This window comes from Gordionus sp. m RMFG-2023, chromosome 1 (genome assembly GCF_954871325.1).
Source record: "Gordionus sp. m RMFG-2023 chromosome 1, tfGorSpeb1-WG-v2, whole genome shotgun sequence".
In the NCBI taxonomy this organism is placed as follows: domain Eukaryota; kingdom Metazoa; phylum Nematomorpha; class Gordioida; order Chordodea; family Parachordodidae; genus Gordionus; species Gordionus sp. m RMFG-2023.
In genome coordinates, this window is record NC_088775.1 from 36,586,568 (window position 1) to 36,612,017 (window position 25,450).

Consider the following 25,450-nt stretch of genomic DNA (forward strand, 5'->3'; position numbering starts at 1 on the left):
AATATAGCGGGAAAAAATAAAGAAAATAATACAAGATTTCACGAAGAAAATAAAGTTACATTGTGTGATATGTAAATGTTTTAAACAAGAATATTAAAAAGAATCTGTATCTGTATCTTTTTAAAGAAAATGAAAAAGATACAAGATTCTTTTCAAAATAAAGGATCTTAGATACAGATACTAGTATCTTATTAAAAATGTCAATAAGATACTGAGTACAAGATACAAAAGGATCTTGTATCTTGTATCTTAGATACAAGTATTCGCGGTACTGCCCAACTCTGGCAATGATGGATCCGACAAAATGGTTAGCTTTTAAAAAAGTAGGATCCTTAAAAATTGTTATATTAATTTAGTTAAATTTAAAAAAATGTATTTTGTATAATTTTCAGTTAGACAAAATATTCATCATAGATAAAAGGGCATAATGTTGGCCCGACAAAATGAAAAGCCTTAAAAATATGAAAAAATTTCCAAGCATGCAAGATTTTAATAATTTAAAAAGATTTTCTCAAGCCCATTTCAATCCCTAATAATTTTGAAAACCAAGAAAATATTAATTTTGAGAAATATTTTTTAAGCCCAGTCTAACCCATAATAATTTTGAAACCAAGCCCAGAGATATTAAATTTATAATTAATGAATGGGAAATCTCTGATTTACCAATTAGTCTACGGTAAAATATATTTCTTTATAAAAATATTAACATAAGACTAACATTTAACATTAAAAAATCACAATATAGGTTCAAGCCTACAATTTTTGGGAAAAATTTCCAAGCATCCAAGATCTTAATAATTTAAAAAGATTTTCTCAAGCACATTTCAATCCCTAATAATTTTTGAAAAGCAAGCCAATATTAATTTTGAAATATATTTTTAGTCCAGTCCGACCTATAATAATTTTGAAAAAATTTTTCCAAGCCTTAGAGATATTAAATTTATAATTAATGAATGAGAAATCTCTGATTTACCAATTAATCTATAAGTTAACTCAATTAAATTGAATTTCTATATAAAATATTTATAATTTATAATATTTAGTGAATAATGTATTACTTTGACAATAGGTTTTAATATGGCCTCCTACAGTTGCATTAATTTTGAAAAAATTTCCCAAGCCTAAAGTTATTAAATTTATAAATAATGAATGAGAAATCTCTGATTTACCAATTAATCTATGAGTTAATTCCTAGTTATATATGCAAAAAAAAACATGTGAATTGGTAATAAGGGAAACTGAGAAAGCCTATACAAAGCACTTATTAGAGAATCATGACGAAATAAGGTCTGCCCTAATATTATTATAAGAAATAAAAAATATTACCTCGTATTATTGGAGATAACTCCAAAAATGTTTTTTTTAAAATCTTAAACTAATTGGTAAATCAGATATTTCCCCTTCAGGTGATGATAAATCAATTAAAAATTTAACTCTCTCCGAGGTGGGAAAAAATTTTCAAAATTATATTGGATACGACTGGTCTTGGAACCTCAAAAATAATATTAGCTTGCACCAGACATGGAAATATCTTTTATAAATTATTAAGGGTTCAGCTGAGCTTGATAAACATTTTTATAATTATATGCTTCCTAATATTGTGATCTTGGACCTGGCATGACATCTATATAAAAAAATGAATAAAAATCTTATTCCCCGTCATTTTTGATGGGCTTTCTTAATAATTTGTAATATTTAGTAAATAATGTATTAATTTGACAATTGGTTTTAATATATCCTCCTACATTTGCATTAGTTTTGAAAAAAATTTCCCAAGCCTAGAAATATTAAATTTATAATTAATGAATGATAAATGTTATTAAAATCAAATTTTAATTATAAATATTCTAAAATTGTCTTAATAAAAATATCTGCTTTATTCAAAAATGTAATAATTAGAGTATTATTTGAACATTTTAACATAATATTTTTAGCAATAGAGCCATAAAATTTATTATCAATTTTTAACAGTAGAGATGAACTGAGCTGTAGCATGATTTTGTGAATCTTTATTTAAAGAATATTCTGATTACAACTGAATATTAACTGCATGAAGTAGATTTCTTACATGTAAAACTAATCCCAAATATGCTTCTGCCATTTCATAATCCAAGAAATTTTTCAAAATATCAGGACAGCTTTCAAAATCTTTATTTAATAAATATTTTTTTATGCGTTTGTAAAATTTTAAAATTCTAAGGATGGTAGGTATTAGTGATAACCACCTGATAGGTATATATCGCAATAACTCACACCATTCCAACAGAGGCATTATCAGCGCAGATAGCTGTTATGTAATTCATTGATAACCCTGATGAATCAGCTATATTTACATTATGTGGTTAGCTACATCGTTAGATTTTTCACTATCCGAGGAAAAATTTCTAACAGTTTTATTGAAATGTTCTTATTCTAGTTGAAATAGCGAAGGATCAAGGGAAATGTTTTAATATTTCCCTTATTAGATGCATCTGTTAGAATTGCATATGGATGCCCATCTTTCAAATAGTCTAGAATTGACCTCTAGGATTCAGGTACTAAAACCAAGTAAGGTTTGCACTTATATTGGAGTCATTAAATATCATGGGAAAAAGATTCGACCAACATTGTGATGATATAGCTCTGTGAATGTTGAACTACATGATAGGTTTATACGATTTCCGCAGCTGTACTTGCATCTGTATTATTTATTATTTTTGGAGAATATTTTTGTATTGCAATCGATATATACGATATACTCCCCTGTACTGACTTATATGAATGAAATGATGTTGATTTATTATTGGATAAAAATAAAACAGGATAAAAAGAAATTTACAAATTAGACATGTTTTTCGAAATATTTAAAATAAAAATATAAAAATAATCAATTACTGTCTCTCAAAATTATTATTTATATATTAAAAACGTTAAAATACTTTTTAAAAAAATTGTGGGAGAAATTAAAAAATTGTGGTAGATTTTTGCGGGAGATATCCAATTGCAGTAGTTTTGCGGGAAAGAGATGTCTGCATGTAAGCTAAAAATATGCGGGAGTCTCCCTCTGATGGGGGGGGGAATCATAGCAACCCCGATCAAGCGTAGAATTACGAAATATTATTCTCTTAACTACTATTGGTAAGCGTGACCAAGTTGGTTTATTATTTTATATTTAATACTGAATGATATTATTATTTTATTTCTATAATCCATATGTAAAATTATATTATTATAATTTTGATGTAAATTTTTGTTTCATATAATATTATTTTAGGATGTTAATTTGAATAAGAAATAATAATAAAATATGATAAAAAAAAGAACAATCTTGTTCCAAAGTTTTGAATTAACAAAAAATTTTTTAATTTAATACGCATTTCTAAATTTTCAAACTTTGACTATATCAATTTTATCTCTTCCTTTTTTAAACAATTATGATTTATAATTTCATTAATATATTGATTATATATAGCTTTTTTTAAATTTTATACCTTATATATTAATACCTTCTTTACTTTTTATATTTTTTTAAAATTTAATTTAAGTACAACTTTGATATATAACTAGAAGATACCATCTATTTTTCCGTCTTCCACCATGTTGGTATGCGGGGCCTATTAAAGATAAATTAATATAAGACTATATATTTTTTATTTCAATTTATGATCTAATTACATTTTGTATTATATAAATTTTATTCTTATTTAATACTATAAAGTTATGATAATTTATATTGAAAATTTTAGCTTCATATATAATTTTAGAAATGTTAATTTTAATAAGAAATAATAATAAAATATGATAAGAAAATAACAGGTCATTCAATATTACGAATAATATGTGTGATGAAAGTAAAAATTAAATAATAAAATGTTCTATATTAAATTTTATATTTGAATACTGCAGCAACTACTCTATTAACTTATGACAACTGTGCCTTTTTTCTATTAAAAATCTAGAGAACAGATAAACAGAGGTCCTGACAATTGGTAGCACATCCAGAAATATACATTCATCTGGATCTTTCTTCCTAATTATTGGCGCTAGAGTATTTTATTTTGGTCTACAGATTTGTATATTTTATATTTTTTGTTCATCTGTTTTATTCATTATAAATATTTTATCGAAGAAGTAAAGAAATACAATTATTCAAATTTTGGAATACATTTTTAATATAAATTGTTTTTACTATATTTAAAACATGTCATAAATTAACATAATTTATTTTACCAGATATATTTATTAAAAATAAAATAATTTAATAGAAAATAACAGAAATATATCAGAAAATTCAATTAATTGACAGTAAACTGTCATTTGAATTTTTAGATTTTGATGTTCCAAGGGGAACTAAATTTTTAAAATTTTTAAAATAATTATTAAGTGGGATGCAGAATATCTCACACTCATCAACAAATACTCAGACAATTGAGGAGCAAACAGTAGTAGACGTATGCTTAATAAGACATTGATATTTAACCATCATTATGCCAATTACTATTTGTATAAATTTTGTTTATCCTTTCTTAGGCAAGCCCATCAGTTAAAATGAAGCTTAAAAAACCTCAAAGCAAAAAGAATGTTAAATGGGACAATAAGACTGTTGATAATGAAAATATGGGGAAAAAGAAATCAAAATGTAAGTTTGAATTGCAGTTAATTATATCTAGTCTTTAATAGAGTAATCATTTTTTGCATATTTTAAATCAAGTAGGATTTCTCTAATTAATTTGATTTATTTATATTTATTTAAAAATTGTCAATATATATTACTGAAATTATCTAAAATTTGCATTGTTATAGTATATTTAACTTATTTTTATTCTTTTTCTAATGCACACAAAGTTGTTTCAAATAAATTTTTATGGACAGCTTTTATTTTATATGAATTAAATAATCCATATTAAGATGGATAAATTCAGACATGTAACCTTAGTGATGAAGAAATTATTTATAAAATATTTTTTGAAAAGATATAAGACATTTTTAAAAAGATTCTAATTACAAAAAAACTCTTATTATTAACAAAGTTCAATATTGACCCTAAGTTTATTTATATTATTAAATTCGATATATGTTTTTACCTTATTTTAAATTTTGGAATTCCTATTTTTATTATATCACTTTGCTTTACAAATTTTTAGAATTTTATTTTCATATAATATACTTCATTTATAAATCCTGCAAAGAAAAATTTAATATGCAATCTCATAACAATGTTGATTATATCCATTAATGACCATTTATTAATATTTAATAACTCTTCATTAATTGTGATTACAAATTTTTTAATCATTGTAAATATCTAAAAATATTACACACTTTTCCTTCATTGCCACAGTATTTATTTATTTTACATAAAGTAAATAATATACATGGTCAGCAACAAGTCCAAATATTTATTTATAAATATAAATATATATATTTGTTATTTAATTAATTAAATATAACACACCCACCCTAAACAGGTCCAGTATCTTTATATTCTAATTTCCCATAATATAAATGTATTGGACAAAGTACATAATACTTTATATTTAACAACAATTAATATGTTAATGATGTATCATTAGATCTCATCTCTTTTGCTGTTTCATGATATACAGTTGAACATCTAAGTCATCAATGTTGTCCTCAATCATTCTTTATAATTTAATATTTTTCCAAATTAAAGGATTTGGATCCTTATGTTTCTTATAAATCACACATTCCCCTTCATTTCCACCAGGCATTATGGTTACACACAATTTTTGCTTATTTAAATTTTTTATGGCGATATTTGCAATTAAGTAATTTTTCCTTCAGAATATTTTTATTTGTTATGTTCATCCCACACTGTGAAATATTCCAATTACTCAGTGATTTATCTTTTATAAGGATATTATTTTTACTGGGTAATTTGTGTCTTATATTTAAATTGGCATTATTTGAAATTATTTCCACTTTTATTTCTTTGAAAGTACTCAGTGGCCCCAACAATGGGTGGGGGTCCGAAGCAACTGCTTCTAAAAATTTGAGTGGAGGCACTTAAAAATTAAAAAAAAATTAATTCTTTTATTGTTTTACTACACTTGTCCATAACAAAGTGATTTTTGGTTTATAATGGCGTGATTCCTTAATACATATTAAATTATATAATAAGTGGGAAGCCTTATTAAATTTTAATAAATTTTGGTCGATGTTAGTCAAATTTTTGAAGAAATGTTAAAGTTTGGAAATATTTATGACGGCTAAAATGGAGGATGTAATTATTACACGTGACCTAGAGATTAAAGAATCTAAAGATTTGTCAGATTCTGAGAATTGTGAATTTATTTAGTTAAATTATTTTTACTAATACATTATTTAGCTACTTCTTCTGATGATGATAATTCTGAGACTTATGATTCAGACTGGAAAAACTATTCGTTTATTTTACCTTAGTACTTTAAAATTGTTCTGCTTTCCCTAATTTAATATATAAATATTTATTAACCATTCCTACTACCTCATTTACTGCCGAATGGGTCATAAGTAAAATTAAATTAATTAAACAATGGGTCATTCCATGACAAATCAACCACGATTCGGCCGACCCCCTTCGATTTTTTTAAAATTTGGTAAGCAAAGAAAGGTCAATGTTACTAAGAAATAGCCATAATTTTAGCCTCCTAACATTTATATTTTTGAAGATATTAGGGTTCAAAGTGGCAAAAATGACGTATTTTTACCATTATCTGCCTTAAGCATATCTTAAAAACTACATAATTGTAAATAACAAATTTAATATCAAAATTACGTACAAAGATTCTAATTTTAGATAAAAAAAAATTTTTCTTTTTTTTTCCAATATCCGGTCATTTTATTTAATATATAAGGACTAAAAATGATTTTTCGGAAATAATACGACCTTCAATTTTTTTAAAAAATTTAGTAGACATTATTAAACTCTTCCTTTATATTTATAAAAAAAAAAAATTTGGGACGCGGCCATCTTCATTCTCAAAATTGATAAAAATGTTTAAAAAAGTGTATAAATATTTTCCCAAAAGGGGGCGTCTTTGTATAAAATTATATATTAATCAGTTTTTAATGGTTTTTCTTGAACTATTTGATATAATTTAAAGGATTATTCATCTTGTAAGTGAAAATAACAATAAATGGGGCTTTCATTCAATTATAGAAATTGTCTATCGATAAAAGAAATTCAATTTATTACTTTATTTATAATTTATTATAAAAATTTTTGCCCATATAACATATATTTAATAAATATTGAATATATGAATCAGAATCTTGTGCATTTCATATATGGCGCCCTAAATATTAAAAAAATTGATATAATTTAAATTTAAAGTCACTTTCAAAGGATTCTAATTTTTCGGTAGCGCATTTACTTTCTTGTGACGACAATGTATAACTACGGCCAGTAGCATTTAACAGTGAAACTAATGTTAAGATATGACATTTGGGCAAGTAAAGAGTGTCGTCTATACTTGGAAATGTAAAGGAATTAGAAGGTCCGGATAGGTGTAAAAACTTTATATACATTTCTTCCTGCTTTTGATTTTTCACTAAAACAAAGCTAACTACCAATTAGAATCATAAGGATACGTTAGGTATCCTGATATTTCTTCAATAATTATATTTTCATCATTAAATGATAACTATTCTAAAGTACTTTCTATTGAATTGGAATACATTTAATTTTAAATTGATGTAAATCTGTTGGAATCAAGGTGTGTATTTTGTGTGTTCCAGGTATAGATCTAGTTTTTGAAAATCTTTCTCTGAGTAATAGATCTTCGTAATCATAATTTATTTTGGTCATCTTCAAAATATATGACATTAATATTTTCTTTAGCTAACTCATACAATTCATATGATGTGTACTTTGAGTAAGGCCTTGTAAACTAGCTCTAGCGGCTAATCCCATCAAAAACACTTTTCCCGTGTGCTGTAGCAGAAAAATGCCATTTCGCCTGTACCTCGAAATCCATCTCATGATGGCAAATATTAATAAAATTTTTACGATTTTTATAGTGCAGCGGATCCACCGGAAAATAAAAAATTTTATTTGGCCTACAAATTTTATTAATTAAAAAATTTACCAATGTTTTTTTGAAATTATGTACTGCTATTATATTGTGTTGCAAAGATTCGGATATCATAACATAATTTAGGCAACAAATATTGGCAAAATTATCTTTATAATATATAAGAAAAGGGTGAACAGTGGATTGAGCCCTATTCCAATGATAATTTTGTACTTCATCCTGAAGTATAAAGCTATAGTTTTCTTAAAAATCACAAAATTAAATATTGGTCTTCGTCTAAGTTCAATTTTAGATTGTTTTGATACAACGATTGTTGCGTTGAAATAAAAAAATGGAGTAATAAAGATTCCATTTTTTCAAAAAAGGCATTGATAAATTCACCTACTGGTTTGGTTATTGTTTCAAGAGTGGTTCTATCTACGGATAGCCATTGTTTGCATGTTATAAATTCGATGTCCTTAGAACGAAACAATATTTCTATTTGATCGCGTAAATGTGTTGACCCTGGACAATTATCACATTTGCCCATATAACTGGATGTTTGAGGCGAATTACAAATTATTAAGTGTAAAATAGGTTTGTATGTTTTAAAGATCATTGTTTAAGTTTGATCCAATGATCATTAATTTAAAATTTTGGTGGTAGCTGCAATCACGAGTATACAATTTTTGGGCGAATGCTTGCGAATTTCGAAAAACCAATTTTAACATCAAAAAAATATATAAATTTTTTTCAAATTATCTAAATTTAATCTCTTATGTATGGTATTCTTTTTTCCGTCTTTGGTCAAAATCGAAACGCAATCTTTCTTGCCTGGCATGATTCTGCTTATTTCGTCTATACAATAAAATTCTTGTACAATTTTAACTGTATATTCGTCTATAGTTTTTCCAGACTTGGGGTTAGGTGTTGATAGAAATCAAAATATCAAGAAATTAATTAAAAAATGAATTAATATGGTGAGCATGTGTTATTGAATGATTAAAACCCTTTTGCGCCCGGAATATTTCCCATGAACAAAAAATACATGTACTTTGATATAATAAAATAATGATTTTGGACAGGTTACTGATAAAATACGAAATAATAAATATTGTTTTATAAATTAATATCCTTAAGTACCAACCATTAGGTTCTTTAAATATAAAAATTAATTGATTAAAAATTTTGATGACAAATGAACTCGCTGGGCGCGAAAGGGTTAATCAATTTTAAAATTTTTATTTATTTTATTGATTGAAACACTTATTTATTGTTATTCTAATTTAGTAAGGCTATGCTGATTTTAGAAAATCCGATCCAATATTTATATTGTTTTGGGTTATTTTATGATAATACTTTTATTTTGTATATAATTTCATAATAGTAATAAATTAATATTTGTAATATTTTAAAAATATCAAATTATTTTACAAAATTGAGTAGAGAAAATTTTGATATTATTTTTGGCGTCTATGAAATGCACAAGATTCTGATTCATATATTCAAGAACTATAAACTTGGTTGAATAATATTCATTAAATATATGTTATATGGGCAAAATTTTTTATAATAAAGTAATAAATTAAATTTCTTTTATCGATAGACAATTTCTATAATTGAATGAAAGCCCCATTTATTGTTATTTTCACTTAAAAGATGAATACTCCTTTAAATTATATCAAATAGTCCAAGAAAAACTATTAAAAACTGATTAATATATAATTTTATACAAAGACGCCCCCTTTCGGGAAAATATTTATACACTTTTCTTAACATTTTTATCGATTTTGAGAATGAAGATGGCCGCGTCCCAGACCAATTTTTTTTTATAAATATAAAGAAAGAGTTTAATAATGTTTACTAAATTTTTTTAAAAAATTGAAGGTCGTATTATTTCCGAAAAATCGTTTTTAGTACTTATATATTAAATAAAATAGCCGGAAATTGGAAAAAAAAATAAATTTTTTTTTATCTAAAAGTAGAATCTTTGTAGGTAATTTTGATATTAAATTCGTTATTTACAATTATGTAGTTTTTAAGAGATAATGGGAAAAATACGTCATTTTTGCTACTTTGAACCCTAATATTTTCAAAAATATAAATGTTAGGAGGCTAAAATTTTGGCTATTTCTTAGTTACATTGACCTTTCTTTGCTTACCAAATTTTAAAAAAATCGAAATGGGTCGGCCGAAAATCTCATTTTTTTATGCTCATTTGACGTGGAATGACCCCAATACTTTGTAGTACCTACCATGAAAGATCCATTTCTTAATAATTTAACTATTTTATAATGGGAAAAAATTTATTTAAATAATTAAATAAATTCTTTCGCTTTCTCTTCCCCTAATTTGTCTAAATTATTAATTTTAAACAGAATTCTGCAGACCTGGCCCTAAGCCCTACCCATGTATTTTTTAAATAAAATATCCGGACTGGGCTGTGCCATATATTTTAAAACTAAATATTTGAAATCACCATTATTAGCTATAAAAATAAAAAATAAAGATAATATATTTTAAAAAAATCTGGGCCAGGCCTGAAATTTTTTTAAAAAAAAAGCCGAGGGCCTGAAAATATAAAACCCAGGCTGGGCCAAAAAATATGGTACCTCTGCAGGTCTCTAATTAAAAAATAATATTTTTAATGTATATATTTTTTTACATTTTATTTATATTATATATTAAAGATTGATGCAATAAAATTTATTTTTGAAATTTATGGGATATTTTGCATATATTAATATTTACATTATTTATTTTATTTAATTCCTTATATATATTACCTAGAATCAATAATAGTAAAGGATTTTAACACATTCTTGATGGTTAACATCTCCTGCCTTATCAACAGAAACATCCTGCCTATTATTTTTTATATTATCCTGAATTTTATTCAAGGAATTTGGATTTCTCTGGTCCATTTAAAAAAAAAAAATTGAACAATATTTGAACAAATATTTTGACTTGAGGTTTCTACCTCCGAAGATGATTCCCCCTCAGGGGCGTCGCTAGCCTTTACAATCTCAGGGGGCTCAACTAAAAAAATTTTATGGGGCCCCCTAATTTATTGATCATTAAGACTAGAATATAAATATCATTAAGACTAGAATATAAATAATTAAGACTAGAAGAATATAAATAATTAAAACAATACATTTCTACAAAATTTTCAATATAAAATCGATTTACTACAGTATAAAGTATTTTAAATTGCTGATATAAAAAATTTCGCGTCTAAAGAATTTCAAGTGATAAAACCGATTAATTAATTCATACATATGCCTGTTAATGTTTTTAAAAACCCCATAAGGCAATATAATTCTAAGCAACTAACATTAACAAATGTCATGAAACTAATATATCTCTCTCTTACCATTTTAGACAAAGTTTTATAGAATGGACTAATAAGGAAAAATTTATAACCAAATCAACAATTCTTGAAGAAGAGAATATAAACGACCAATCCAAATCATAAAACTATATGGTGGTTAGAGCTTCCTCTTAGATGACATGATGGACGCTAGATAAGTAATCGAGAAAATTATTGTGAGATATTAAATTTCTAAAAGATTATCTTCCATTTTTAATCCTATATAAACTACTGGACCAGTTGATCATTGTTGCTCATCTTAATTATGCAATCATATATGTTAGATATATTGATAAAGCAAAAACACCTAAAATCTTGGAAGAAATTATGCAAATATATTGAAGCCTTGAGTTATTTACAATTTAAGTGTGCCAAATTAGAAATAAATAATTTGGGAGCTAGAAAATAAGTACCATAATGATATGATGAAAGCAAATAAGATCTTATATTATTGTCAATGTATTCAAATATTTTTAATTAAATTTTTCAGAAACTTTGGTCATATCAAAAGAAAGCATTTACTGTTTTTTTCTGATTTTTTCCTATCTCAAAAAGAATTTTTTTTATAAGCATCATGTCTTTTAGCTAATTTTGGATATGAAAAAAAAATTTATAAAATAAATATTAAACGATATATTTACTCGCAGATACTAACGCCTAAAATTGCGTTTCAAAAATTATAAGGTTAAATTATTTATAAAATAAGTTCTCTACGCCGGCTAGTCATTATTGCATATTCATCTATAATGTGCTATAGGAATGGTATTAATAATATTTTTTTCTATGCTCAATAGAGCCAACGAATTTAATCGTTCCTGACCCATTGCCGATCGAAGATATGTTTTCACCCGTTTTAATGCTGAAAACGATCTTTCTCATGAGCAGGAATTAAAAGGTATAGTTAACGCAATTTTAAGGCAATTAAATATACGAGGGAATATATCTATGGGTAAGATTTTTATCAAATCTATTATTGATTTACACGTAGATTCGTGTTTTTTATTATAGGTTAAAATATAAGCCTTTAATATTATGTATTCTTCCATTGGATCAGGAAGATTATAATGTAAGATAAATGGTTTAATGATATCATTATTTAAAAAAAGGGGGGAGGAGGGATGTAAAGCTTTTATAGCTATTAAAATATCTGTGTTTTCTTGGCAAAATCTCTTTTTTAATTCATTTATCATAATATCCAAAATTGGATAAAAGATATGACACTTATAAAAAGTTTCTGTTTGATCAGAATGATTAGAAGAAACAATATCATCTATTTGAATATAATTATTCAAAATGGTAGAAGGTATATTTGCTCTTTTATTTGTTATTTTTATATTATATAAATTGCAAAATTTATTTACTTCGGTAAATAATGAAGAAAAATACGAATTATTTCTTAAATTTGACAAAGAACTGATAAGAGACTCAATAAGAGCCAATGCTGTTGATATGTCCGAATCTGATTTTTGCAAAAAAATAGAAATATTGGAACACATAGATAATAATTTTTGGAATATAAACATACACATAATTGTATCATATTGTAAAAGAATATATAAAATTCCCTTTGCTTTCACCACATCACCATGGTCTATATTTTCTAGATAAGAAATAATTGCAGGGAAAGTCATTTTTACTGCCTCTATAGTTCTAATATGGGATCCCCAAGGTGTAGAACTCAAGGCATCAATATTTTTGGATTTTAACCCTAATCTTAATTGCAAATCAAGAAATTTATTGTGATGGATAACAGATATTGAGAAAAAAGCATGAATAACTTCTAATACATTAAAAAACTTTCTAGATTGAGGTACTGATTTGCAGGCAGAGATCAGTACAAGGTTGAGTTTATGCTCATAGCAGTGCACATATATAGCCATTTTGTGATTTTGGCGATATCTTTCCTGGACTCCTGAAAGATGCCCTTTCATAACACTTGCACCATCATATGCATGAGCAACGTGCATTTATGGAATTGTTGTTTAAGGTTGTTATTAATGTCTTCGTTAATGACTCTGCATCTAAGTCTTCAACTTTTTGAAAAGATATAAAAGATTGCTTTGGTGTTTTTGTTTTATCAACATATCTAACACATATACTAAATTGCTCATATGAGCTAACATCACGAGTGTCATCAGCCATGACAGCAAAATAGCCTGCCTCCCTTATTTCTGATGCTATGACTTTACTAAGTTTCCAGCTGCAGATAGCATTTGATTTTGTGATTGAGGTGAGCAATAATGAGCATTGCCTGGTGGTTTATATGCTATTAAAAATGGATCACACTCTTTCAAACAGTTTAATATTTCACAATAATTTCCTTGATTATTGCTTGTCTTACTTTCATAATGACCTCTATGGGGAAGTTCCAACTTACCACATAGTATTATAATTTTGAATAATCGTTTCAAATATTCTCTTCTTTCAAGTATTGTTGATTTAGTTAGAGCTATTAATTTTTCTTTAATGGTGCCTTCTATCAAAGATTGTTTAGAATGGTTCCAGAGAATTACATTCGTTGCATGACCATTTGTTACTCCGTGAGTTGTTAAGTATTCTTTTACCTTACGAAATTTTTGATAACCTTGATTAAAAAGGTATCCTTTTTGAGGTTGAGTGGGAAAATTACGACAAGGAAAACAAAAAATAGAGTTTCTGGTTATGCTATATTCAATCCAGGGAAAGGATTTGTACCACTGAGTTTGAAAGCATCGTTTATCTTTACCCATTCCAATATATGGATAGGCACCTAATATAGGTTGCATAGAACCAGTTGTTTTAGTACCCAGATCTAATTCTTCTGAAAAAAGTGATAAAAATTAATAAATGAATTAAAATAATATTGGTTTTAGAAAATTATGACAAATATTATATATTTGAAGAAAAACATTGTTAAAATAAAAATAATACTTATAAGCTCTTCTAAAAAAGTGACAAATATTAATATAAAAATTAAAATATTATTGCTTTTATGAAAATTATGACAAATATTATATATTTGTAGAAAAATATTGTTAAAATGAAAAATATACTTGAATAGTTGTTATTTTTAGATTGGGCCAAACGTATAGCTTCTATTATTTTATAAATAAATATAAAATATCTTATAAACAAATTAATTTACTTATTTTCTTTCCTTCTGTATCTACATTATTTATAATCATGTCATTCACAATACTTTCTTCATTATTTAATAAATCTAAATAAAGTTAATTTTAAAATGTATTTCATCAAATGTAATTTGTTGTAATAAAACTTCTTTATCCAATATACCTTTATGTTTACTGTTATCAAGAATCTGGCTTGTTGTAGTATCCTCTTCAGAATCCATGCCTAAAATTTTATATTTAATTATATTTAAAAAATTAATACCTTCAGAGATATCTATACAATGGATCTCACATATATCTTCAGATTGAGCCACACATATTGCTTCAATTATTTTATAAATAAAATATCTTATATATAAATTAATTTACCCATTTTCTTTCCTTCTGTACCTACATTATTTACAATCATGTCATTCACAATACTTTCTTCATTATTTAATAAAAATAAGATTAATTTTAAAATGTATTTCATCAAATGTAATTTGTTGCAATAAAACTTCTTTATCCAATATACATTTATATCTACTGCTACCAAGAATCTGGCTTGTTGTAGTATCCTCTTCAGATTCTATGTCTATATAAAATTTTATATTTAATTTAATTATATTAAAAAAATTAATGCATTCAAAGATATCTGTACATTGGATCTCACATATATCTTCAGATTGAGACACACATAGTGCTTCTATTATTTTATAAATAAAATATCTTATATATAAATTAATTTTTTACCTATTTTCTTTCCTTCTATACTTACATTATTTACAATCATGTCATTCACAATACTTTCTTCATTATTCAATGAATCTAAATAAGATTAATTTTAAAATGTATTTCTTTTCAGTGTATTTATTTTTGCAAATATAATATATAAAAAGTAATATTCCATATTATAGTGTCCATTTTTCAAAAATATATATAAATAAGCAAACTATTCTAAATTTATTTAGCATTTTTATTAAAATATAGTTTATTATTAGTTAGGATAAACAAATAAATATATAATTATCAAATTATGAAAGAATGATTGAGTAAACAATTTAGCCAATATTATCTTTATTAATGTAAAAAGAATAATAGTGTATGATTTTTTAAGATATTGAATATTTATATAGAAAATATTTACTATGTTTTATTTAGCTAATATTTTGACATCACCTTATGTGATTATAATAGAAAAATTTAAAAAAAATTTTCCATTTCTAGTGTCCTGCTCCTGAAAGGTGAAAATATATTGTAAAGCAATTTTTGCTTAACTTGAAAACGAAAGAAATCAATATTGTTTAATACTCTGGTGAAAAATGACTTAAATAGAAATTCTATAGAAATTAGGCAAATTTGGGAGGAAATAAGAAAAACATATAACTTCAATTATGATCAAGTGAAAAAGAAATCTTCCATTAAAATAGATAATTAACTAATAAATTTTTATTTTTTAAAACTTAAATGTCCAAAGTGTTTTGTTATTAATTTGTGAAAATTTTAAGGATTTTTTCAAAAAATTTTGGACACAGACTTATATATAAATTTATTTACCTATTTTCTTTCTTTTAACATTTTTGTTTTCAATATTTATATCTTTTAAAACTACAATTAATCGTCTTTCAACTAAATCAAAGTTTGAATTTTAAAAACTGTATAAAATATACTTTGTTCATCACCAGCTTTATTATTGAATCCTCTTCTTTGGTCCTCAAGATTATTGCTACTTTTATCTTTAGTTTTTTTTCATAAAGTCTTTAATGCTTAAATTTTTAAATCGCAAAGTCATTTTATTTAAATAGTGATTTTAAACTCGGCTTACAATATTAAATTTGTTAATTTTCAATTAATAAATCATTATATTTATTTAATTAGGGTTATATAATAATTTAATTAATAAAAATCAATTAAACTTCAACTGCTAATGCTAAATTGATATTTAAACATTATGCATGGTATTGATATTTTATTTTTAACAAAGAATTTGATTGCAAGCTGACATAGTGAAAATATAATTTATATGTATTAATCTAATCTAATAAAATTTAGATAGTCTTATTAATTTTTAAATAATAAAATTAAATCTATATATTACTTAATAGAATTATAATAAACAGGGGACAATCAAAAAAAGTTCTTTTTAGTTTAAGGGGATATTAAGGAACCATTAAAAAAAAATTGTTTTTTTGCTTCAGGGGGCTTGAGCCCCTGCGCCTCCCCCCTAGTGACGCCACTGTTCCCCCTTATATTTAAATACTTAAATTTTATTCCTTTTAATATAATACACGGTAATTGTAACTTATTTTTTTAGTTTTAAATGTTTGTCATGTTAAGTCTACTTTATTTGTTAATCTTAAATTTATTTCCTTATAATTTTATTGTGACCTCAAAACCCTTCTGTGACACTTAACTTACACGACACCATTAAAAAGATTCTTAATTACAAAAAATATATATTATTAACAAAGTGTAATATTGACCCTAAGTTTATTTATGTTATTAAATTCGATATATCTTTACCTTTTTATATTATTTTGGAACTCATATTTTTATTATATCTTGCTTTACAAATTTTCGGGATCCAATACATTTTATTTTCATACAAATTTTTTAATGATCGTGAATATGTAAAAATATTACAAACTTTTCCTTCTTTGCCAATGTATTTATTTCTTTTACATAAAGTAAATAAAATACATGGTCATCAACAGGTTTAATTATTTATTTATAAATATATATATTTTTTATTTAATAAACTAAATATAATAATTTTTATTAGCTGCAGAGTATTCCTATTTTAAAAAGGCTATTTTTATTTATAAGTTATATGATTTTGAGATTCACAGGTAGTGTTGTTAAACGGCTCGTTTTGAGCCGATTTTAAAAAACGGCTATCTCAATATTTCATCCAAAAAAATATTGCGCAAGCCTGAAGATTTTACTCATAGATGGCTCAAAGGTCTAGATATAAAATTATCGAAATCTTGAGGCTTAGGTAATATTTTTCTGCCTAAAAAATAGAGTTAGCCGTTTTAAAAAATCGGTTCAAAACGAGCCGTTACAACACTATTCACAGGCATTAACTTGCACCAAAGTTAACACATTTCATTATTAGTGGTGACTTGATGGGGTATTATAATAAGCAAACTTATCTTCTTTTTAAATAAATTCCTCATTCAAATTTAGAGAGGCAAAATGCCTATCCAGGATTTGACAGACATTTATTTGTCACAGAAGAAACAAAAATTAGTGTCCTTTGGATGCATCTTGTCCTCCTACGGTGCCTTTGGATGCTTCCTCCTGTCTTTCAAAAAAGACAAAAAATATTGAATAATTTTTATTGAAACCCCTTTTTTAAAAAAATTTTTTTTAATGACAAATTTAAAAAAAAAATAAATGTGCCTACAATTGTTTGAATAAATAAGTATGATTTAGTATCACTTTAAATGGAAGAAGAAATTAATAATCTTATAGAAAATAAATAGAAATTTTGAAAAGATATTCTATTTAGATTGAAATAATTATAATCTTGTGAATTTATAAATGGGTCATTCTAGGTCAAATCAACAGAAAAGGCATTTTTGGAAGTTTACATCAATTTTAATGAAAATTAGTATGATTAAATGGGTTATAGTTAGAACATAAACAAATTTAAACTCAGTACCTTTTATATTACCAGAGATATATTTTTTTATCTATCCCTTTATCAGCTGCTTTTAACAATTAAGCAATACTTATAATAATCTTATGGTAATCTTACAACCTTCAATCTTGTAATGCTGAATCAGATCTAATGACATTACCTTAGATCAAGTCTTCATGGCTTATGCCCAACATTCTTTCAAAAATAATCATAATCTAATGACCTTTCAAGGCTTTTGTTCTGGGTTAAAAAATAATCAAGCTTAATAAGTTTTGCAAATCAATAATTTTTTAAGTTGACAACTTAGATCTTTCAAACCATAGCTGTTCTTATCATGTGATATTAATTCAAATATTATGGCGATGACTATTTAAAATAATATAGGATCAATTAAAATAAAATGCCTTTTCATAAGACTGTCTGTATTGCATTAAACTTTATGGTATAAATAAAGAGAATAAATTTAGTCTTTATGGCCCAAAATTGTCTAGATGTCCAGGATCCAAACTACAGGCACCACACCTCTTAGCAGTGTAACACATTACACTACTCAAGCCTGGAGATTTCGCTCATAGATGACATAAATAAATCAAGTCACTATCCTAATGTAAATATCTTTTGACAAATATGGAATTTAGATATACTTTGGCTATCTGGCTAGGTATCTCTACCCTACAACTGTGAAAGACATGGGGTAATGGCTGATTCTAAAGCTAGACATCCACTCCATTGTCTCATGAACAGATACAAATATGTAAGGCACGATAGAATTAATAAAATAATCCAAGATTTATTATTCAAAACCTATGTTCTTTCACATCTCGAACCACGAGATACTTTGGTTAATAACTTGCGGCCTGATGGGCATACGTTAACCCCCTGGAATATAATAAAACACTTGTATTGGGACTACATATATATAAACATTTTCGCCCCATCAAACAACACTTACGATTCATTGGGTATAGCGAAAAAAAGGAATCCCCAAAATATTCACATATAGCCGTAAACAATATATTTAAGCAAATTGTATAAACTGCTCTCATTTGGGAAAGTGGCTAAATCCCTAATCAAACTAATTGGCCAAAAGAGGCATAAAACAATCTCAAGGGCCCTTTTGATCAAACAAAAAGTCAGCTTCGAAATTTTATGTTACAATTTTAAATTATTTAAAGATTCATGGCTGTCATTTATTTCTAACCTTATTTTTTTATGTTTTTTTTAAAAAAAATATTTTTGATATGGATTTTAAATTTTATTTCTAAATATATTATCTTATAGTTTACATGAATATCGATTATTAAATTAATAAACACTAACATAATTTTTAAATAAAGAAAAAAAAAATATTCTTGCCGAGATAGAAAAATTAAAAATGTCTTATGGCCAGGCCTACAGGTCTCTGATGATATATATATATATCATTTTTAAAATCAATTTACACTCTATTAACTATATCAACGTAAATCGAAATTAAAATAAATAATAAGGCAAAACCCAGAAGGCATAATAATAAAATGAACATTTGAACAAAAATAAACATCATGTTGAGGTTATAACATTATCGATTAGTTATATTGGTGTTTTTTTTTCAATAGACTACTATTTTTTTGGCATTGGTGCCAGTGGTATCAGTATCACAAAATGGTATTGTATTTATGAAATATTTTTATTGTTCTCACTACATTCGATGCTCTTGCTCTCGGCCTCATTAAAACATGATTGCACACTCATTTCTCCAAAAGTAAATCACTCAAATGAGGGGATTTATCTAATCATTATTATAGACCTGTAGAGGTCCCCATGGCACGGCAGATCCGGATTTGAAAAAATTTATACCCGGCCCGGCGCGTATTAAAATTTTTTTGCCTGGCCCTGGTTTATATTTTAACCAGGCCTGGAATTTTTTATAAAAATTTTTCAGCCTGGTCCGTTTGAATAGATTTTTTTAAAAAATTTTTGGACCAGGTGTATAAATTCTTTCTACGGCCTTAGTTTAAACACCTATTCGGTATTTTAAGGATCATTTTCAATGAATATGAAATCCTAATAAAATAGAAATTTAGGAAATGTGATAAGTGAATTATTGTTCTAGGATAAATAATTTAAAAAATATCATTTATTACGAATATGAAATTCATATATAATAAATGGAAATGTGAAAGTGATAATTGTTCTAGGATACATAATTTAAAATATATCATTTATTTTTACATATGAAATCCATATGTAATAAAATGGAAATTTAGGAAATGTTAAAGTGAATTATTGTTTTAGGATACATAATTTAAAATATATCATTTATTTTACGAATATGTAATCCATATATACTAAAATGGAAATTTACGAAATGTGATAAGTGAATTATTTTTCTAGGATACATAATTTAAAAATATCATTTATTTTTACTTATATATTATAATGGTAATTTTTGATTTACAATATGCGGCCTAATCCTGGTATTTTTTTAAATAAAATTTTAATCCCGGCTTAGGCCGGGTAATTTTTTAAAAATTTTTTATCGGCCCGGGTATTTTTTTAAAAAAATATTAGGGCCCGGCCCGGGTTTATTTTTAAAAATTACGGCCCAGCCTATGTAACCGGACCTGATTCATATATTCATCTCAGTTGATTCACTATTTGAGGGATTATTATCCAACAGCTAGATTTTCAATTATATTTTCCTTCTCATATTCCCCTTTTTTGCAAATTACTAAATTTTATATTTATATTAAATTAATAGATATTTATTCTTTAATCCTTATAATATAGCTCAATCATATTATGTATAAATTAATTGTGTATTAATTTTTTTTATAATTTAACAAATACAGAGGGAGAATTTTAATTGTCTGAGGAAATTGGGTTAATAAAATACACATAATTGCCTTGAGTATAGCTATTTAAATAGAAACCTTCAAGAGGCTCCCCCAAATTTTTTTTTTGATTAGACGACCGACATCTTTGGTGAAGTTTTTCTCCAAATCAACATACATTGTTTTGGGTAGAGCTGATTATTGATATGAATATAACCTGGATTCAGTTAAATATTTAAATATTTTTTTCTGGGCCCAGTTTATTGCATGCTTAATATTGGATGGAGAATTCTTGTCTATGCGTGAGAGATCCCATATTAAGAATTTTCCTTGTATCTATGAAATTAATGTAATTTGTCGAGATATAATTTAATTAGAAGGTTCTAATGTAGTGGGTGTGAGCGATATTATTTGATAGTATTTGTTGTTTTCTGAACCCGGTATGCTAGTTTCACAAACTGGAAGCAGGGGAGGGATCGACTGTTGCTAATGGTTTGAGAATTTCGGAGTTGCGTACAGGGGACCTGTTTATAGAAATTTTGGTCTTTCGTCACATATCTAAAATTGAAAGGGGAAGAACAAACAAAAGAAATGCATGGGCGGATTCAAAAGATGACTAGAAGTCCGACTCTTTTCCTTTAAATTAAGTTGAACAAGACCTAACTCTAAAACTATCCTTAATTTTAATACTAATCCTTTTAATTCAGGTATAAAATACTTAGTTATAAATTAATTAAACTAATTTACATAAAGGTTTTTACCGCATCAAAGTGGTAAGTTTAAGTTAGTTTTTATTGTGACGGGTTACCCCGTACCACTGTATAAGAAGATTTCCAGGGGATCAAGTTTCGATTTCCCATCCATTTTTATTCAAAAAAGGATCAAATAAATGGGTAAAATATATAAGCTTTACATTATAAAACGTATCTAGCATATCATCAAGTTAAAAATTATAGTTGCACTTTAAAAGTCCCCCCCCCCCCTTTAACAAATTGGTGTGCCTATAACGAATAGACAAAAACAATATTTTTTTACAGAACATAACTTTAAAAAAGTTTCAGCCCCCTTAGACATTTAACCCGTTCATGGCCCAGATGTTCTACGGACCTAGCTAATTTGCATTTTTTAGGCTTATCCTTAAATTGAAGTCATTTAATCGAGTAACGAGTTGATGTAAGTTGTAACGATGTTTTTATGGCTTTGCAACGAATCTAATATATCGTCTAAGTAGGTCATTGTTTTTTTTAGGGATTCATTGTAATTTTATAGTCGATGCATAAACGCAATGTATTGTCTGCCTTTTATATAGGTATGATGGGCGACCCCCAATTTACTGTATCTACATTTACTGATAATCCCCTTATTTTCCCAATCTGTTAATACCTGTTTTACTTGCGATTTCAGAGAGTAGGGCACGGTTCGGCTGAATTTTGGTTAAGCATGGGCAAGGGTTATTTCTAATTCGGTCGGGAATGTCCTAAAATTTCAGAAAATATTTGTGGGAAGGTTTGTTTCATTTTATATTAGCCTTTTTGATAGTCATTCCTTGCGTGATTATCGGAATTTTTAGTAGAGTATCTCTTCCCATAATTGAGAAGTAATTTCTAATATATTTTCTACATGTGAAACTTCCTATTAAAGTTTTAGTGTGTTCGAGTGGTTGAATGACTTGCCTGGAGAATGATTTTAATATCATAAGGGATTTTTTTATTGTTAGTTTGAAATATGCTTCATCGGGTTTTGGTTGTATAAGTTGTGGCTGATAATAAGAGTACATATTTTTGTTGTAGTATTGATCCCTCTTTGGGCAATTATTTTGAAAATGGTCAACAGTCTCGCAGTAGTATCATGCTCACTTATTGTTTCTACCATAATTATGGTTTGTGGGATGTATAAAACCACTCTCCGATTTTTTTAGGGTGTTGCATGTTATTAAGCAAATTGAGTGAGAGAGAAATTTTGCCTCAAAAAGGTATTTCCATTTAATAGCTAAAATTATATATTTTTTTTTATATTATTACTTTATAAAAAAGTGTTAGAAAGAAAATAACACTCAATACTTAAAAATTCACAATTTAAAAAATTTTTATATTTTATTTTTAAAAATCTTGGTTAAATATTTTCCACTTTTACTTATAATTTTGTTAAATTGATAACCATTTAAAAAAATAAAAAATTGCTTCTTTAGTTCTCTTCATTTACTTTTTATTTAAAATATTTTATTTTATTATATTAAAAACTATTAAGCCAAAATAAACCAAATATGTGATAATATATATAAATAATAAAGTTAACAAATGGAACTATATTATTTGACCTTACACAAGAGTTTTTCCAACAACCTGGGGTTCATAAACCCTATTAGATTTGAGAAAAAATATATTTTATATTTATATTGTTAGCTAAAATAACATATTTTTAATAATATTTATTGATTTATATATTTTATTTTATTTATTTACAAATTATAAGCCTATTTTTTTTTACATAAACTAAAAAAGCATGGATTTTATTTTATAAGCACAATATTAAATAATAATTATAAAAAATTTAATATTATTATATTATAATAAATAAAAAAATATAAAAAATCTAACTTTGTAAAAAGTAAATTTCAAACAAATACAATTAATGATTTAAAATTTCCGGATGCTACCACTCTCGTCTCGGGTGGTATATTATTTTTTTATGTTTATTTTTTTTAAAAATTAATATAATATTTTTCTAAATGAATACTTATGTATGATTAAGCAACTTGTGAATGAGTTTTGTCTAAATAAACATTTAATATCATCAGGAATACAATATAGTTTAGTGATCCATCGGGCCTAATTTTTGAAACCCGGCCTGGCCCGTAATTTTTTTAAAAAAGTTTCCCCGGCCAGGCCCAAATCCAAAATTTTTTGGCACGAACCCGAAATTATTTTTGAAAAAATTTACCGGCTTGGCCCGGCCCGAATTTATTATAAATATAGAAATTAATTTTTATAAATAATTCTAAATAAACGATATATGTTATATGGCGTCTAGTTTCTATAAATAAAATCAAATATTTTATTTTACATAAAAAATCAAAATAAAATTGATAAATTTTGATAAAAAAGTTTCTCAGGCCCGACCCGAATTTTCTTAAAAAATATTAGGCCTGGCCCAGCCAGAACCCGATTTTTTTCTTGCAGATCTTTAATATACTTGGTGATCATATTGATAATTCGGTAGAAAAAAATCAAAAGTTTGCCATACCGGAAATAAGTGTCGTAGACAGGTTTGCCATGTCTCCCCCCATCAGTGGGAGTCTCCCACAATTTTTTAGTTTACCCACATACATCTCACTCCCACAATTAGAAATATCCCACAAAAAGCCCACAATTTTTTAATTTCTCCCACAATTTTTTTTTTTAGTTTTAATGTTTTTAATATATAAATAATAATTTTGAGAGACAGTATTTGATTATTTTTATATTTTTAAAATAAATTTTAAATATTTATCCGAAAAATATGGCTAGTTCTTTTATTTTATTTTTCCGCTCTAAAATATATTTTTTATAAAATTCTCCACTCGACATTTTCAAAATTTTTGTGTTAGAAAGAATAGAAGTTAGAACAGTATGTATAATTATTATAAATATATTTTAAATTACTTAATATATTTTATATCGTTATCTAGAATTGCAGTGCTCCACTCGACATTTTCAAAATTTTTCACAGATTTAAGAATAAAATGTTCTATTCTGCTAATAATTTTATCTTACTGTAAAATTAAAATATATCATTAATACCTGCCATCGAGAGAATTTTAAAATTTTACTAACCCTTAAAGAAATACTTCTTAAATAAAGATTTTAAAAGCTGTCCTAAAATTTTGAAAAATTTTTTCGAGGATGAAATGTCAGAAGCATATTTGGGATTAATTTAGGAAATCTACTTCATGTAGTTAATATTCAGTTGCAATCAGAAGATTCTTTATTGATAAAGATTCACTAAATCATGCTACAGCTCTGTTCATCTCTACAGTTAAAAATAGATAATAAATTTTATGGCGCTATTGCTAAAAATATTATATTAAAATGTTCAAATAATACTCTAATTAATACATTTTTAAATGAAGCAGATATTTTTATTAAGACAATTTTAGAATATTTACAATCAAGATTTGATTTTAATAACTCTATTTACAAGTGTATAAATATTATGACCTTGGAACAGAAACCATCATTTCATGGTTTTTGTAATTTAATAAATATATTAAAATTACCGGTAGACATTGAAGCCTTGTTTGAAGAGATTGTAATTTTTTTTTTTATGATTCGCCAGAATACTTAAAGTTAGATGGTCTAAAAGCAGAGGAGAAATGGGTGGAATTTTTTTCTTAATAACGATAAATCCCTATGCTTGGAAAAAATTTGCGAGTATGTTTTCTCCTTACCTCATTCTAATGCCTCATCGGAGCGCATTTTTAGCCTGATGAGGACTGCATGGAGAAAGGAGAGAAATCGAATTGCTTTAACAACATGAGACGGCCGAGTTAATGG

The 25,450-nt window shown here is 25.9% G+C and overlaps 1 protein-coding gene across 4 annotated transcripts in view; it reads left to right on the top strand.

Annotated features, from left to right (window-relative positions):
• The first annotated feature begins 4,296 nt into the window (after window positions 1–4,296).
• The window catches only part of LOC135931766 (uncharacterized), a 48,180-nt gene continuing 27,026 nt past the window's right edge, over window positions 4,297–25,450 (top strand). For all 4 annotated transcript variants that reach the window (XM_065469058.1, XM_065469057.1, XM_065469060.1 and 1 more), the window contains exons 1-2: window positions 4,297–4,430; window positions 4,510–4,618. In XM_065469058.1, the coding sequence (XP_065325130.1) occupies window positions 4,368–4,430; window positions 4,510–4,618 (172 nt within the window). In that variant the 5' untranslated portion in view covers window positions 4,297–4,367. The remainder of the gene's footprint in view (window positions 4,431–4,509; window positions 4,619–25,450) is intronic.